The sequence below is a fragment of the Colobus angolensis genome, unplaced genomic scaffold, assembly GCF_000951035.1.
Source record: "Colobus angolensis palliatus isolate OR3802 unplaced genomic scaffold, Cang.pa_1.0 Scaffold357, whole genome shotgun sequence".
In the NCBI taxonomy this organism is placed as follows: domain Eukaryota; kingdom Metazoa; phylum Chordata; class Mammalia; order Primates; family Cercopithecidae; genus Colobus; species Colobus angolensis.
In genome coordinates, this window is record NW_012116899.1 from 1,022,341 (window position 1) to 1,039,708 (window position 17,368).

Sequence of the window (17,368 nt, forward strand, 5' to 3'; positions counted from 1 at the left end):
GGAGGCTGAGGCAGGAGAATGGCGTGAACCCGGGAGGCGGAGCTTGCAGGGAGCTGAGATCCGGCCACTGCACTCCAGCCTGGGCGGCAGAGCGAGACTCTGTCTCAAAAAAAAAAGAAAGAAAGAAAGAAGTTCCCATCCCTCCCCGACCTTACTGGCCCCAGTGCAGGAGAGCGTTCAAATGACATGAAGTCCTAAAGCCACTTTTTGGATTCCAAGAAAGAGCATTTGTCCCAGGCAGGCTCAGCTGGGTGACCTTCAGTAAGTCTCGTTTCTCCCCAGTCTCATATTCCGATTCACACCAAAAGGTATCAACTCCCACTTACACAGCTCTTTGCCATTTCAAAGAGATGTTTTTAGTGATTCGTTTTTTAAAAAATCTTCAGGGCAACCTTTAGAGTAGCCACGATCATTATCCTCACGGGGATATTATTCTCTTAAGAGTCCCTGATCCCAGACACCACTCCCAGCACATAGAGGGTGGATGCAGCTACAAAGCCCACCTGCTTGGCCTGCAGCCTTGAATGTGCCTGCTCCAGCAGCTGGTCCCCTCTCACTCTGCTCTGCAGCCCTGCTGGACTCTGTGATCTGTCAGAGTGAAGAGGGCTGGAAGGGCAGCTGCTGCTCAGCTCCTTGTATGGAAATAGCTGCTCACGGACAGATACATGCAAAGACAAGGTGCCTGCATGGTGGGCAAGCCCCCTAAAAACTCAACAAGAGAGGACTGGACCAACAGTTCAACAGTTCTGTCTTTCAGGGCTGCTTATAAACTCCCAGCCTGCCAGAAGGTCTCTCATCAAAAATTAGAGGGAAGTGTCTTTTTTTTTTCCTCTTTTTTAAGAGACAGGGTCTTTCTCTGTCCTCCAGACTGGAATGCAATGGTATAATCATGACTCATTGCAGCCTCAAACTCCTAGGCTCAAGCGACCCTACCACCTTAGCCTCCCAAGTAGCTGGGACTACAGGCGCAGGCCACCAGGCTCGGCTTAATTTTATTTTTTTTTGTAGAGATGGAGTCTCATTATGTTGCCCAGGCTGGTCTCAAACTCCTGAGCTCAAGTGATCCGCCTGCCTCAGCTTCCCAAAATGCTGGGATTACAGGCATGAGCCACCTCGCCTAGCCTGCGAGTAGGTGTCTTAAAGAACATCCCGTCCCTCAAGTACCCAGATAACTTCACAATATTTTAAATTCTTTTTCTCATTCCTTCTTTTTTTCTTCTTTCCCTCTGTCTTTCCTTCCCTCCCTGCCTCTTTCTGCAAGTACTTATTGAGCATCTGTTATGTGCATTGAGCTAGGTAATAGAGGTCCTTAAAAGATAAAGGAGACACCGACCTTGCCTTCAAGCAGTCCCCAGGCTGGGATGGGACATAAACACGTATAAACAAGGCAGGACCCACAACATTCCATGAACATGGTAACTTGCTGTAAGTTTTGAGGAAGAGAGACTATTTCAACTGAGGTAGGGGAGGCAATCTAAGAAGGCAATCACCTACGAGATGAGGAGGCATTGTTCTGACCTTGAGAGATGGGCTGAGTTTGTACTCAGAGAAGGTAGAGGTCTTCCAGAAAGAGGCACTGATATGAGGCAGATGTGTCCATGTCAGGGTGTACATATAGGAGACAAAGGTAGCCACTGGATGAGATCATGAGATTCATGTTTGCACTGACTATTAAATACCTTGACATAAGAAGTCAGCGGGGCAGGGGGCGGTGGCTCACACCTGTAATCCCAGAACTTTGGAAGGCTGAGGCAGGAAGATCACTTGAGCCCAGGAGTTTAAGATCAGCCTGGGCAAAATAGTGTCCAGTAGAGAACACTGTCTCTACAAAAAACAAAAATAAAACAATAGCCAGCCATGGGGGTGGGCACCTGTAGTCCCAGTTACTCCAGAGGCTGAGGTGGGAGGATGACTTGAGCTCAGCAGGTAAAGGCTGCAGTGAGCCATGACTGTGCCATGACACTCCAGCCTGAGCAATAGAGTGAGACTCTATCTAAAAAAAAAAAGAATTAGAAGGTACTGTTTTCTTGGATTAAGCCTGGATATTGCCAATTTATTTTTAACATCCCTTTTCTTATTGAAACACCAACTCTCAAGATTTTCTCTGCCACAGCTCACATACCCCACGAAGACCTGTATACATTTACAAGACCTACCTGAAGCACACCCCTCAATTCATGTTCAGAACACATCCTCGGATGCGAATGGGTAAAGATAGCATTATTATGGGGACAACCTGCCATTTGATCTAATCCATCTTTAAAAGGCAATCATTCTCAGACTTCTGGATTTAAGAATTATTGAGTGATATTTAGCAATACAGCTCACAACAGGCTATGTAACATGTTGACATGTCATGCCTCTGCAGCTGAAAGTGCCAAATGAAAAGCAGAATTCTAAATCAACTGTGGTTATTCTCAACATCCAATGCAAACATTTAAGGCTGTCACTTGAATACTTTAACACTTACTCATTTTCTGAACTAATTGTTCTGGAATTTCTCTAATCCTTTCATTAAATTATTTCCATTTATAGCATCATTTATCCTCCACTAACCAACCACCAGCTGTTATCAGATTAAAGGCCACATGTGTGTTTGTGTGTCTGCCAGGGCTAATCCTGCCATTGCCACAGACTCACACAGAATTACACTGACTAAACCCCACTGGCTCTGCTGCACCTAAGAAAGCTCATAACTGGTTCCATTTTCAAAAAAAGCCTGGTTGTCAGTAATTTATTTACAAATACTCAACTTTTTCTCATGTTCCCCACTATCTTTTTACCTATACACACACTATATATACATAATCTCCTGAACACTTTCAACTTTGTAACCAGAGTAATTTAGAGTCTGTTCAAGTTTTTATTTAAAGAACTTTAAAAAAATCCACTAACTGTCCTTGCTCCTTCTTAGCATATTTTGTGATGAATTGGATCAATCTAGAAAATTCTTATTGGTTGGGGTAGACTGAATAATAGCCCCCCAAAAATTGTCAATGTCCTAATCCCCAGAACCTGTAAATAGGTTACATCACATGGCAGAGGAACTTTGCATGTGTGATTAAGTTAAAGACCTTGAGACAAGGATAGTATCCCGAAGTACCTAGGTGGGCCTAATGTAATTGCAAGGTCCTTATAAGAGGAGGCAGGAGGTCAGAGGGGAACAAGATGTTACAGTGCTGGTTTTAAACATTCAGGAAGGGGGCCATGAGCCAAGGAATGTGGGCAGCCTCAAGAAGATGGAGATAGAGAAGAAACCGAAGTGTCAGCCTGTTTTTAGACTTCTAACCTCCAGAACTATAAGATAATAAACGTGTGTTGTTTTCAGCCATTGAAGTTACAGTAGTTTGTTACAGCAGCAAAAGGAACTAAAGGCTGGGTGCCTAGGGGCTCATGCTTGTAATCCCAGCACTATCGGAGGCTGAGGCAGGCAAATCTCTTGAGGTCAGTAGTTTGAGACCAGCCTGGGCAACATGGTGAAACCCCATGTTCTTTCCCTCTCTCTTTCTCTCTCTTTCCTTCCCTCCCTGATTCTTTCCACAAGTATTTATTGAGTATCTGTTGTGTGCATCGAGCTAGATAATAGAGGGGAGAACTAGACATAAAGGAGTAATAAACAAATGAGTTATGCATATACTTAAAAATTGAGGGGATCGGCCGGGTGCGGTGGCTCACGCCTGTAATCCCAGCACTTTGGGAGGCTGAGGCAGGCGGATCATGAGGTCAGGAGATGGGACCATCCTGGCTAACACGATGAAACCCCGTCTCTACTAAAAAATAAAAAATAAAAAAAATTAGCCTGGCGTGGTGCAGGCACCTGTAGTCCCAGCTACTCGGGAGGCTGAGGCAGGAGAATGGCGTGAACCCGGGAGGTGGAGCTTGCAGCGAGCCGAGGTCACGCCACTGCACTCCAGCCTGGGCGACAGAGCGAGACTCCATCTCAAAAAAAAAAAAAAAAAATTGAGGGCATCAAAAGAAAACAACAATTCATAAAAGAATAAATGTTAAAAAACTTTCACTTCTCTAATAATAAAAAATTCAAGTTAAAACAATACTAAGATAAGTTTTAACAGATTTAATTGACAAACATGAAAAAGTGAAATAGTTTTCTGTGTTGGCCAGTATTGGGATGAGGAGACAACCCCTGTGCTGCTAGTAGAAAAATGTATGTTCTCCTTTGGTGAGGTAATTTGGAAATCTATATCAAAAGCCTTAAAAATGTCTTTTGAATTCAAAATTTGTATGTGTAGGAATTTGTCTTTAATACATAATCAGAGATATATGGGAAGATCTACTAGGAAAAAGAGCAGACCCTTGACATCCAAAGCAAAGCATCTACGAATTAGTTCAGCCCTTGTAGAAAGCAGCCTGGAGAGTTCCCCAAAAACTAAAACTAGAATTACCATTCGACCCAGCAATCCCATTACTGAATATCTACCTGAAGGAAAATAAATCATTCTACCAAAAACACATGTGCACTCATGTGTTTATCACAGCACTATCCACAGTAGCAATGACATGGAAACAACCCAGGTGCCTATCAATGGTGGATTATATAAAGAAAACATAGTGCATATATACCCTGTAATACTACACAGCCGTTAAAAAGGAACAAAATCATGTCCTTTGCAGCAATATGGGTGCAACTGGAGCCCATTCTCCTAAGCAAATTAATACAGAAACAGAAAACCAAATAACATGTTTTCATTTTGAAGTGAGAGGTAAATATTGGGTACATATGGACACAAAAATGTGAACAATAAACACTGGAGATTCCAAAAGGGGAGAGGGAGAGAGAGGGGCAAGAGTTGAAAAGCTATCTATAGGGTACCATGTTCACTACTTGGGCAAGCAGATTATTAGAAGCCCAAGCCTCAGCATCCCACAAGATGCCCATGTAGCAAACCTGCACATGTACCCCCAAAATCTAAAATAAAAATTTAAAAAAGTATGACATCTAATTAAATTAATATACAAGTCAACAAAAAGAATACTATGTAGCCATTAAAATGGTGTAGAAGGATATTAATGGTTTTGAAAGTTGTTCACAACATATTATGAAGTAAATAAAACAGGTTACAAAATAATCCAGCTTTTTTGAGAGAAAAAGTATATACAACTTAATTACATTGAACTTGAAATTATTAAATGCACCATTTTCATTCACTACTAAGAAATAAAAAAAAATCTGCCAATTAAACCATAATGAGCCATAGATTTTAGGATACATTATGATTTCAGAGAAGTTAAAATATGTATTCTGGAATTGATAAATATAGCATATTATGCATGTCCCATTTTCCCTCCATTCTGAAATAAACTTCTTTTCCCATATTCTAATATCCAGAATTTAGGGATATTTTGTGTCTTACAATCAAAGCATACATTTAATGTAGTGTTTCTGCCAGGTGCAGTAGCTCACACCTGTGATCCTAGCACTTTGGGAGGCCAAAGCCGGCAGATCACTTGATGCCGGGAGTTGGACACCAGCCTGAGCAACATGGTGAAACTCTGTCTCTACTAAAAATACAAAAATTAGCTGGGTGTGGTGGCGTGAACCTGCAGTCCCAGCTACTTAGAAGGCTGAGGCAGGAGAATCACTTGAGACCAGGTGGCAGAGTTTGCAGTGAGCCGAGATCTCACCACTACACCCCAGCCTGGGTGACAGAGCAAGATTTCATCTTAAAAAGTAAAAATAAGAACAATAATAATGTAGTGTTTCTTCCAGGACCCCCACCCCACCTATAACTCATCAGAATCAAGAAAATGTTATATATGCATTGTATTTGCATCAGAAAACAAGGAAGATATACCCAGAATGTTAATAGCTGGGTTTTTGGGGGGTTTTTTTTCCAAATGATAAGATTGCGGAGAATTATTATTTTCTTCCTTAATAACAACAAAAAAAAATCAGCATTGTGAATTCCCAGGTTGGCCCCATGCTATGTAGAAGCTAGGAGGATCACTTGGGCTAAGGTACCACAGAGCTCCCACTCACTGTCCTCCTGAGAACTGGAAACCCTCAGAGTGAAGAGTTAAAGGGGCAGAGAGCAATTTTACCCACTCATGCATCACCCCCGGTATCTCAACTACCATAAAATGATGTGTCCAAAAAAGGCAACTCCTTGGTAAATGTACTTCACTCCCTTCTAGCATCCAACCACAATGCCTAAGGGGATGGCAAACAGACTTCATTTTTAAATGCTAGTTCTCATTGATTGGTAGTAGCCCCCTGGAGGACCTGCTGGAAGGGATTCTGAGGCCAAATTGGAATTCAGGAGGAAGGTATGCCTGATTGATTAGTCATGCCTAGCACTTAATCCAAGTGCTACATAGTAGCTAGGCCTGAAAGAATTTTCCCAGCTTTATTCTTGCTCTCTTACGTTCAAGAAGAGTACCTGATTTTCTAACCATCAAAGGTGAAGAGCTCCTAACCAGACTAAGGACCATAATTTAAGGGCCTGGAATGTTACTGTTAATGCTAAACTAAGCCCATTCTAGCAAAGACACAATTCAGGTTTACAAACCAGCATTTCACAGTATGGCATTATATTTTAAAGTCAAAGAACACATATATTACTGGCTTAGTAATTACATTCCTGTGATACACACCTCATGTATCTGCTTTCCAAGAGATAGGAACAAAAATGTTCATAGCAACCATTCACAGGAGAATGGAAAAATAAATTTGGTACACAGACACACACAAAGTTTATTCACTTTATTAGTTTCACAAAACCATACAGATGAATAATAAACATTTGAGTGAAAGAAGCAAGTGACATAAAACCACATATAATATTGTACCTTTGTTTAAAAGATCAAAAACAAAACATAACTAATTATATATTGTTTAGAAATACGTGACTGTGATTAAACCATTACTGGTTTTTTTTTGAAACACAGTCTTGCTCTGTCACCCAGGCTGGAGTGCAATGGCATGATCTTGGCTCATTGCAACCTCTGCCTCCCGGGTTTAAGCGATTCTCTCGCCTCAGCCTTCTCAGTAGCTGGGATTACAGGCACCTGCCATCATGCCCAGCTAATTTTCCTATTTTTGTAGAGACAGGGTTTCACCATGTTGGCGAGCCTAGTCTTGAACTCCTGACTGCAGGTGATCTGCCTGCTTGGGTCTCCCAAAGTGTGGGATTACAGGCATGAGCCACCACACCCAGCCAAAACTATTATTTAAAAGGCAGTAGAATATACAACACAAAACCTAGGATAATTACCTTTGGAGCAGGCATGGGACAGGATAGAGAAGATGTAACATATTGGAATATTCTAGTTAAGTTGGTTTGGTGTTGATCTATTGCTATGCTTTGTATAATATATGTTAGAATATATACAATATAATATATAATATGTATGTTAGAATATATAATACACAGTTTGAAAGAATTAATTTTCATTTAATACAGTGCTCAATTAAAAATATAATCTTTCTCCACATTTGGGTGGAAGACTAGGAAAGCCTGTCTTGCCATAACATGGATTAGAATAAGCCAGTTTTGTACAGTGACTTTTGTGGGTGACTGAGTCCCACCTCTGCAATCAAGTTTCTCATCTACGGTGGCTGAGCCTCACCAGGAGCCTAAAATGCATAAAACTTTCCTTTAATGCTTCTTTGGACTGTCTCTGGTATAACCAAAGAAAGCACAGCTCCCTCATCTGTGCAGTGACAAGTTTGGGTAAAGCATTTTTTGAAAAAAACTGTCTCTTTTAGATTTTTTTAAAATCATTTTAAAGGTCATTTATACCATTTATCCCACTTTTATTACTACTGTAAAAATAATATATGATTTTATGTAGTGTTTATCCTCAATGTACATGAAGTGTTTTTATAGTTGTTACTTCAAATGAATGACAAATTATTTATAATAACAAAAACATGGAAATAATCCAAATGGTCAGTCACCAGCAGGTAATAGAAGAACATGTAGCTCTCAAGTACTGTTTCTGAAGAGTGTATAATAGCACAGAAGACGTCAAACTTATTAAATGAAAAAGCATAATGGCTTGTATAATGAGTATATTACAGCCAAATGAAACCTATGTTTTAAAACAAACCAAAAATAGATACCCAACATGTTAAGAGTGGTTATCGCTGTGTGATATCTTACCTTTCTAAATTTTCTAAAATGACAATGCCTTGCTTTTATAATGGAATGAAAACCCGTTCAACTTTAACCTTCTTGAAATGGAACTGATTGGCTAGATTGACTTTGGGGAATTGGAGGCAGCAAACGGAGATGTTCTTCACAAGGCCAGGCAGTAACTCACTGGCAGCACCAGGATTAGTGTTGACAGTCCCTGTGTTTCTGGGTTGTGTTTTCACTCTGAATCCAGCTGGCTCCCTAACTGTACTCACCCCTCCCCTGACACACACACGTACACACACACACAATTAATGAAATAAGACGAGCTCCCCCTGAAAAAGTCACCTCAGCCCCATATATTCCTCGGGTGGTGGTAAGCCATATGCCCCAGTTCCCACCCTTTTCCCTGAAGGTCTTAGTGGGCGGGAAGACAAAAGAATGTGAATACTAATAAAGTTATCTCTGAGAAGCACTGCCCTTTCCCAGGGTGGTCAGTGCAGCGGGCCAACCACAAAGCCTGGGTTATCAGACTCAGACCACATAGATGTCAAGCAGGTCACCCCAACCTTGATCTCAGAAAATACTGACACTTTAATGTGATCACCATGTAAGTTTGTTTAAAATTAAGATTTATTACTAATTTAAAAGCTTGGTAGTCTAGTGTGGCCAAGGTCGTGAGGAAGAGGGAATGTACATTTAATAGAGCCTGTTTGGAGAGCCTATAAAACTGAAAACATCACATCCTATGGCCCAGCAATTCCTCTTCTAGTCCTATGGCCTAGAGAACAATCGCACATATGTACAGGTAGACACGATCGAGGATTTTCATTTTTTTATGAAAAATTAAAAACCACCAATTGTCTCTCAATAGGGGAATGGATAAATAAAATGACATGTATTTATAGGATGAAATATTTAAAATTAAGATTGGTGATTCATATAGCACATGAATCTATATGTATAGCTCTATAAAGGAAATAGATGGAATTTAAAAGAAGTATCTACAGATTTATAGTTCCTGCAAGGATAGACATCAAAAACATGTTGTTTAGGGAAAAGAGCATGTTCTAAAACGACATCTGAAGTATGACACCATTTCTGTAAAAAAAAGAAAGAAAGAAAGAAAGAAAAGCAAACTACAGCCATCCATTTTGATAAGTGCAGATATATACATGTAATAGCACAGGAACATTCTAGAAGGAAATACATTGAAATAATAGCAAAGGTAATATCTGAGGAAAGACAGAGGGGACTGGGATTGGGTGATACTTTGATTTTTCAAGGATAAGTGGATTCCTGCGTTATTCATAATTATAAATATACAGTTTATTATTTTTTTAAGTCTCAGCAATTACTTTATCTGGTAATATATTTATAATAAAAAGAAAGCTAAAAATATAGAGCTTTCTGTCGGAAATTGTTTCCCACAGCACCACACCCACCTTTCCGCTCCCAACACACCCTTTCAGCCAAGTTACCCAATGTTGGGAGAAAGTGCCCCTGAAGCCTTTGCTCACCTTCACCATCCTTCTAGGAGCCACAGCAAATCACAGTGGCAACGACCCCTTGCAGAAAAATTTGTGCCAGAAAAATTAGCTCTCAGAAGTGTCATTTTGTTCAAAAAAGAGCACATGAATTTTATCCCTCCCCCTGATGATTTTTGAGAACAAAGTATTTTAGAGTTTGGTACCAGCCAAACCAACAGGAGAGAAGGCAACTCCCCACATTTCATACCTGTCAAAAACCACTGCGGAATAAGCCCGCTCAGCAAAGATGACATCTGCAGCCCAGAACTCCTTGGTGGCCTTCAGACCCCTGCCTTTGCCCTCAGCAGTGAAGACCTCCACATTCTCCATTCTCCCTATTGTCATCTCAGAGTCTGTCAGGCCAGCGCGGCAGATATTTAACACTGAGCCAAGTCTCTTGTCATTGCTATTTCAGCACCTTCAGCATCCCAAAGAGCAAGACTATAAATGGACAAGCCACCTCCCCTTCCCTGCCTGCTCTCAGCCACTGGGCCCTCACCTCCCCCTCTGCTACTTTTTCTGGAGGTGGGAATGGGACAGGCACAAGAACAAGTGAACTGGGAAGGGTTTCATTCATCACCCAGCAAAGCTAACAGAAGAGAATATGACCATGGCTTAATATGGTTCTGGGATAGGACCTGAAAAGTTTTGAGAGGTTCCATTGCAAGCAGAAGCTCTGTATATGCTAAGTTCTGAACTGCAACAATCCTGTTCGGCTTTAGTTGGAGTAGGGAGCATTTGGTCAGGAGGATATTTTTAGCAGCCAGATGCCTCTGTCAATCAAAAGCAGACAACTGGAGTGGTCCAAGAGAAACAAGGTGATATTTGCTGCTCTGGGACCCTTCAGCTGTCAGGCTTGCACTTTCTCAAGTGAGATGGGCCCCTCGCCCCACCCTTTTCAGTCTCTCTCCCAAGGGTGGACTGTTTGCAGGAAGCAGCAGAAGCTAAACTGAGGGCTGGGCATGGTTGCTCATGCCTGTAATCCCCACCTTGGGAGGCCGAGGCGGGTGGATCACCTGAAGTCAGGAGTTCGAGACCAGCCTGACCAACATGGTGAAACCCCGTCTCTACTAAATATGCAAAAATTAGCTGGGCACGGTAGCAGGTGCCTGTAATCCCAGCTACTTGGGAGGCTGAGGCAGGAGAATTGCTTGAACCCGGGAGGCAGAGGTTGCAGTGAGCCGAGATTGCGCCATTGCACCCCAGCCTGGGCGACAGAGTGAGACTCCATCTCAATTAAAAAAAAAAAAAAAAAAAAGAAGCAGAAGCTAAACTGAGCCCTTGGCATATACGTAACAGTACTATTTAGGCTCCAAGGGGGCATTTTTCCTCTTCAGTGTCACCTAGGTCTCCCACAGCACCCCTACTCCACAGCTGTTCTTAGCACTGCTGGTGATGCTGGTATGCTAGAGGCAGGCTGGATATAGAGAAGGCAGGCTTTAAAAATAGCAACCCCCATCTCTATCTTTCTATCAAATTTCCTTCAGCATGTGTCTGCTGCCAGGAAAATACCAATGTGCTCTGTCCTTCTTCTTACTCAGGAGTGAGGACACTGGAAAGACGAATCTAAAATCCCCATTGAACTAAATGCCACTGTTCTTGGCTATCAGGCAGCTCTCACTGAGGTTTAAAAGAAAGACACTTGCAGATCTGGAGTTCTGGCTTGACTTCCATGTAAGATTTTTAGCTCCTGGGATGCATCTACTTCCTGGAGGGGGCAGTGGGCGGGGGCATTTCCTGGATCTTTCTGAGTGTATGGTTTCTGAGTCAGATGAATCTGGGTTTGAATTCTGAGCCTGCTACTACCACTTGAGACGGAACCTGTGAAACAAGGGTGATAATTTCTACCTCACTGGATTGTGAGAGTTAGATAATATGTATAAAGGACATAACACAGCACTGAGCACTTCATAAAGTACTCATTAAGTGATAGCTATTTTATTTTATTTACTCTGTCACATTGTCCTCCCTAAACTCTCAAGATGTACCAGAAATTTTAACATGTCTTCAACCAACTGAATCTCCCAAAACACCTTCGACTCTTGGAAGCATGTTGCAAGTTCATTGTCTGATCATATATCCTGATTTTTAGGTAAGAATACATAGCCATGAGAGCAAGAGAATGTCTCTGCGGCTTCTGATGTACCCTGAAGAGCAAAAGAACTTAAGACATGTAATGTTAGGTGCCTCAAAAAGTAAACACTGCATGCTCCCAAGGGGAAAAACAATTCTACAAACAGAGTTAAAAAAAGGGAAAGAAGGCCGGGCTCAGTGGCTCACGCCTGTAATCCCAGCACTTGGGAGGCTGAGGTGGGTGGATCACTTGAGCCCAGGAGTTGAGACTAGCTTGGGCAACATGGTGAAATCCCATCTCTACCAAAAATACAAAAAATAAACTAGGCGTGGTGGGCGCATGCCTGTAGTCCCATCTACTCAGGAGGCTGAGGTAGGAGGACCACTTGAGCCCATGAGGCAGAGGTTGCAGGGAGCTATGATCATACCACTGCACTCCAGCCTGGGTAACAGAGCAAGATCTTGTCTCAGAAGAAAAAAAAAGAAGGAAAGGAAAGGAAAGGAAACGAAAGGAAACGAAAGGAAAGGAAAGGAAGGGGAGTGGAGGGGAGGGGAGGGGAAAAAAGGTGGCTCACACCTATAATCCCAGCACTTTGGGAGGCCAAGGCGGGCAGATCACGAGATCAAGAGATCAAAACCATCCTGCCTAACACGGTGAAACCCCGTCTCTACTAAAAATACAAAAATTAGCTGGGCGTAGTGGCACACACCTGTAGTCCCAGCTACTCAGGAGGCTGAGGCAGGAGAATCACTTGAACCCAGGAGGCGGAGGTTGCAGTGAAACAAGATCATACCACTGCACTCCGGTCTGGGCGACAGAGCGAGACTCCATCTCAAAAAAAAAAAAAAAGTTTTTTCAATGCAGGTTGACTCCCAGTGAATACCCTGTATCCACATTGCCTAGCAACTCAAGGTCTTGCAACAGCTAGTCTGCCCTCAGGGGCCAGGGGCTCAGCCTGGTTCAGATGAGCTTATTCCCTAGACTCAGCACTCTTGGAGCAGGTTCAGCCCAAGCTATGGTCAAAGAAGAAATTTACCTGCCCCCAGACCACACGGAGAGAGGAAGCCCAGGGCTCTAATTATACCTGTGGGCCTCAATCTTATCAGAATGATGGTTATTATATTATTAAAGGGTGGTAGACCGAATAACAGGCCCCAAAGATGTGCAGATTCTAATGCTTAGACCTGTGAATATGTTACCTTACATGGCAAAAGGAACTTCGTGAATGTGATCAAGTTAAGGATCTTGAGATGAGAAGATTATCCTAGATTATCCTGGTAGGACCGATGTAATCACAAGGATCCTTACAGGAGGAAGGCAGGAGGGCCGGGGTCAGAGGAGAAGCAACAATGCAACCAACAGGGTCAGAGTCAGAGAGATATTTGAAGGGGCTATGTTGCTGACTTTAAAGATGGAAGAAGCGGCCATGAGCCAAGAAACTGGAAAAGGCAAGGGAACAGATTCTCACCCTAGAGCCTCCAGAGGGAACACAGCCCTGCGGACCTTGATTTCAGTCATGTAAAGTCCATTTCTGGCTATATAAAGTCCATTTCTGGCTTCTGACCACCAGAACTGTAAGATAATAAATTTATGTTATTTTAAGTCACTAAATTTGTCATGTTTTGTCACAGCAGCAATAGTAAATATAGTAAATATTTATTATATTAGTCTCATTATAGTAAATACTATGTTTACTTTAAAGTGAAATTCATACATAGTATAATTTATTCATTCGTATACCTAAAAAAAAAATGACTAGTTTAACCTAATAAAGGTGAAAGAAAATCAAAGTTAATTTGTAGTAATATCTATTTATTGTAAATTAAATATGTAAACGTGCTCACTATGCATATGCTTGGGTACAACTCTATTAGAAGATGAGATAAAATGGCTAGATGTTTATACCTCTAAGTGAAATCACTATGATACACAGAGCAAAAATGCAGATTGATTTTGAGGACACAATACCATATTGTTGCCTGTGACCATAATTTTCTGAAATGCTAAATGACTCTTAGGGGAGGTCTAAATTAAAAAAACTATGATCTTCCTTTGGTTAACGAGAAGTTGCATTGCTGGAAAATTCAGTGTATATTAAAACTTTACAAAAACTACTTTACGATTACTTACAAAATGGATTACCAGACTCAGACAATCATAAACCGGCTTTTTGCCTACCAGAAAAGTACATACAGATATTCGAGGTTGTGCAGGGTGGGCAGAGAGTCTTCATTGTACCAGGCTGTCCCCTGCTTCTCAGAGGATCTAACATCTCTGGCCAGGATTAAGGATGCAGAGGATGTTGACAGTAGCTTCCAGATTGGTGGTGGGAAAGGGGGCATAAGGCCCTAGAATGCCACATATCAATATGTTTTTTGCCCATCTGCGTTTACTACAGCCAATCCTGGTTTGTTTTTTCCCCCCACTGAGATCCTACCCTTTTTTGATGACTTTAGTTCTGCCAAGAATATGCCTGTAGCATCCCACAATCATTGTGACAAACAGAAGATCTTCCCACATTCCTAAAATGCTTTCTACATAGTAGATTTGCCTCCATTGAGAACTACTGGTCTTTGTCATGAGAAAAAGTACATCTAGAGTTTTGAAAAGATTTCTTATGGATGCAGAAGATAGAAAAATTATTTAGGCCGGGCACAGTGGCTCACACCTGTAACCCCAGCACTTTGGGAGGCCAAGGTGGTTGGATTACTTGAGATCAGGAGTTCGAGACCAGCCTGGCCAACATGGTAAAACCCCGTCTCTACTAAAAATACAAAAATTAACCAGGCATGGTGGTGCACGGCTGTAATCCCAGCTACCTGGGAAACTGAGGCATGAGAATCACTTGAACCTGGGAGGTGGAGGTTGCAGTGAGCCAAGATCATGCCACTGCACTCCAGCCTGGGTGACAGAGGAAGACTCTGTCTCAAAAAAAAAAAAAAAAAAAATCATTTAGGCGAAGAGTGAGGGCAAAAGAGTCCTCAGCAGAACTTCCCTTCTAACAAAAAGCAGCCCTAGAAATCATTTCTTTTCTAACAAAGAGCACCCTGGAAGACCGAACTGCAAACATACATAAGGAAGCTGGAAGCTTGCACAGGGGATGCTGGCAGCTGCGCTAATAGAAAAGGGCTACCTGGGGGCCAGGCATGTCCAACATGGGGCTCTATCTTCCCTTTTTTGTTAGCATGTGTACAGTAAAAAATAAATGGGCCACATAGAGAAGCTCAGGCAGAGGACCCACCTGCATAATAAATGATTGGGGTGGGGGCTGTCAGAGATTCAAGTCCTGTGCAGATGACACACCTGGTCCTAACCCATTTTTCACACCCTATGTAGAGCAGACACCACCTCCCCACTAGCTCATCTATAAAACCCTCTTCATTTCAGTGTGGATCAGCAACCCATTTTTCTGGGACCCCTCTCTGTAGCAAAGAGCTATTCTCTTTAATTTCCCTGTTGAATTTCTGCTGTTAACCTCACTCTTTCTGTGCCCACATTCTTGATCTCCATGGCTGTGAGACAACAAACCTCAGATGTCACTCCAGACAATGAGGCTGCTTCATTATTGCCCTAGTGGAGATGATTGGGCAGAGAAGAAAAGATTCGGGAAGCAGGCCGGGCATGGTGGCTCTCATGCCTATAATCCTAGCACTTTGGGAGGCCAAAGCGGTTGGGTCACCCAAGGTCAGAAGTTCCAGGCCAGCCTGGCCAACATGGCAAAACCTGTCTCTACTAAAACGCAAAAATTAGCTGGGCATGGTGGTGGGCACCTACAATGCCAGCTACTAGGGAGACTGAGGCAAGAGTATCACTTGAACCCAGTGGGGACGGAGGTTGTAGTGAGCCGAGATCACAGCACTTCACTCCAGCCTGGACAAAAGAGCAAAACTCCCTCTCGGGGGGGAAAACAAAAAGGAGTCAGGAAAGATTCAGGAAGCACATGAGAGCTGTTGTTGATGTCTTACCTCTCGAAATATGGAAAAAGTAGATTCATTCTGCATCTCCTAAGAGATCAATCTAGGGGACAGGGTGGACATAACTGTGTGACAACGTGATATAGTGGTTAGGACTGTAGACTTGAGTTTCACAGACCTTCACAGTCATGTTTCTGTAGATGAGCCCTTCTCCACTCCAGGAAGATGGTAACTTTTTCCATCTTTAGTGATTTTAGTAAGCATCCAGGCTCCTTCTTTTTTTGTATATGAATAAAGAAGGGTAGTGAGAAAGGGAGAAGAATGAAATAGCTCAAGCCAAAGAGCTCCTGGTCCAGGAATGAGGCTGACCTGGGAGATTTCGGACAAGGGGATGATAAAAATTAACACTGTGGAACAGGATGTCCAGGCCGTCGCTCTGTCTGTCTTTATTTCAGCTGAACTCCCGCCTCCCCAACACACACACACACACACACACACACACAAGCCAAGAACATTCCTGTGGATACCCAGCACTCCCTCACCCTAAAGTATGTGAGAGGCAACTAATGCAGGATTTACGAAGCAAGGGTCATGCTGGGTCCCTAATCACACAGCTCAAGGGTAGAAGAAAGGGACACGAAGAGGCCAGGAGTGGGGGCTGTTCTGGGAGAGTTATCAGTGTATCATCAAAGGGCTAGGCATGGCTTCAAGTATCCTCTTAATGTAAGAAGGGGCTCTACTTGTTAAATTGCATCGTGGGTAGGATCTGTTCCCAGATGCCACTTTGCAGCCCCAAAATCTTTAACTATACTCTGTATTATTGTTCTGAGCCTTCAAGCTAATAACCTCAGAGGCCTTGAGAGAGTGAGTACATTTCCCCTGTATGTTGCAATTCAGGGAATATGTACAAATAAGTATGAAGGAGTGTAGATAGCGATCAAATCCATGTGGTTTGTGATACGTCTTGAATCATTGGGATAGCTTGTGTGTCTGTATTAATACTGTAGCTGTTAATCTGTCATACCTGGAAGAGCTCCAGTCATCTCCTTGAAAGACCCACCGGCTGAGCCACATGCCTGCAATGATCACCATCTAGTGACAAATCAAAGGAGCTGCAAGATTTTACATCTGAAGACTACATCTAAGGACAGCCCTTATCCCTGGATTTGACCTCCTTTGTACCCAGAGCTAAGGTTCAGTTAGACCAAGAGTCAAGGTTCCTTTACCTCCAAACTAAGAATGGTTTGTAACTTCTTTGATGGTTGGAAAAAAAAAAATCAAAAGTCTGTTTTGGCCAGGTGCCGTGGCTCATGCCTGTAATAGCAACACTTTGGGAGGCCAAGGCAAGATGATCGCTTGAGCCCAGGAGTTTGAGACCAGCCTGGGCAGCATAGTGAGACCTCATCTCTATAAAAAACAAACAAAATTATCCAAGCATGTTGATGCATGACTGTGGTCTCAGCTACTCGGGCGGCTGATGTGGAAAGATCACTTGAGCCCCAGAGGTCAAGGCTGCAATGAGCCGAAATTGTGCCACTGCACTCAGCCTGGGTGACAGAGTGAGACCCTACCTCAAAAACAAAACAAAACAAAAATAACTATTTTGTGATGCATGAAAATTACATGAAATTCAGATTTCAATGACCATAAATAAAAATGTATTAGAAAACAGCTGCAGTCATTTTTTTTTTTTTTGAGACGGAGTCTCACTCTGTGGCCCAGGCTGGAGTGCAGTGGCCGGATCTCAGCTCACTG

General features: G+C 42.5%; 1 protein-coding gene across 1 annotated transcript in view; it reads right to left on the reverse strand.

Moving 5' to 3' along the window:
- SMYD1 (SET and MYND domain containing 1) overlaps window positions 1-10,055 on the reverse strand; it is a 48,887-nt gene extending 38,832 nt beyond the window's left edge. Inside the window, exon 1 of the mRNA XM_011953109.1 lies at window positions 9,834-10,055. Within this exon, the coding sequence (XP_011808499.1) occupies window positions 9,834-9,970 (137 nt within the window). The 5' untranslated portion in view covers window positions 9,971-10,055. The remainder of the gene's footprint in view (window positions 1-9,833) is intronic.
- Window positions 10,056-17,368: the final 7,313 nt, after the last annotated feature.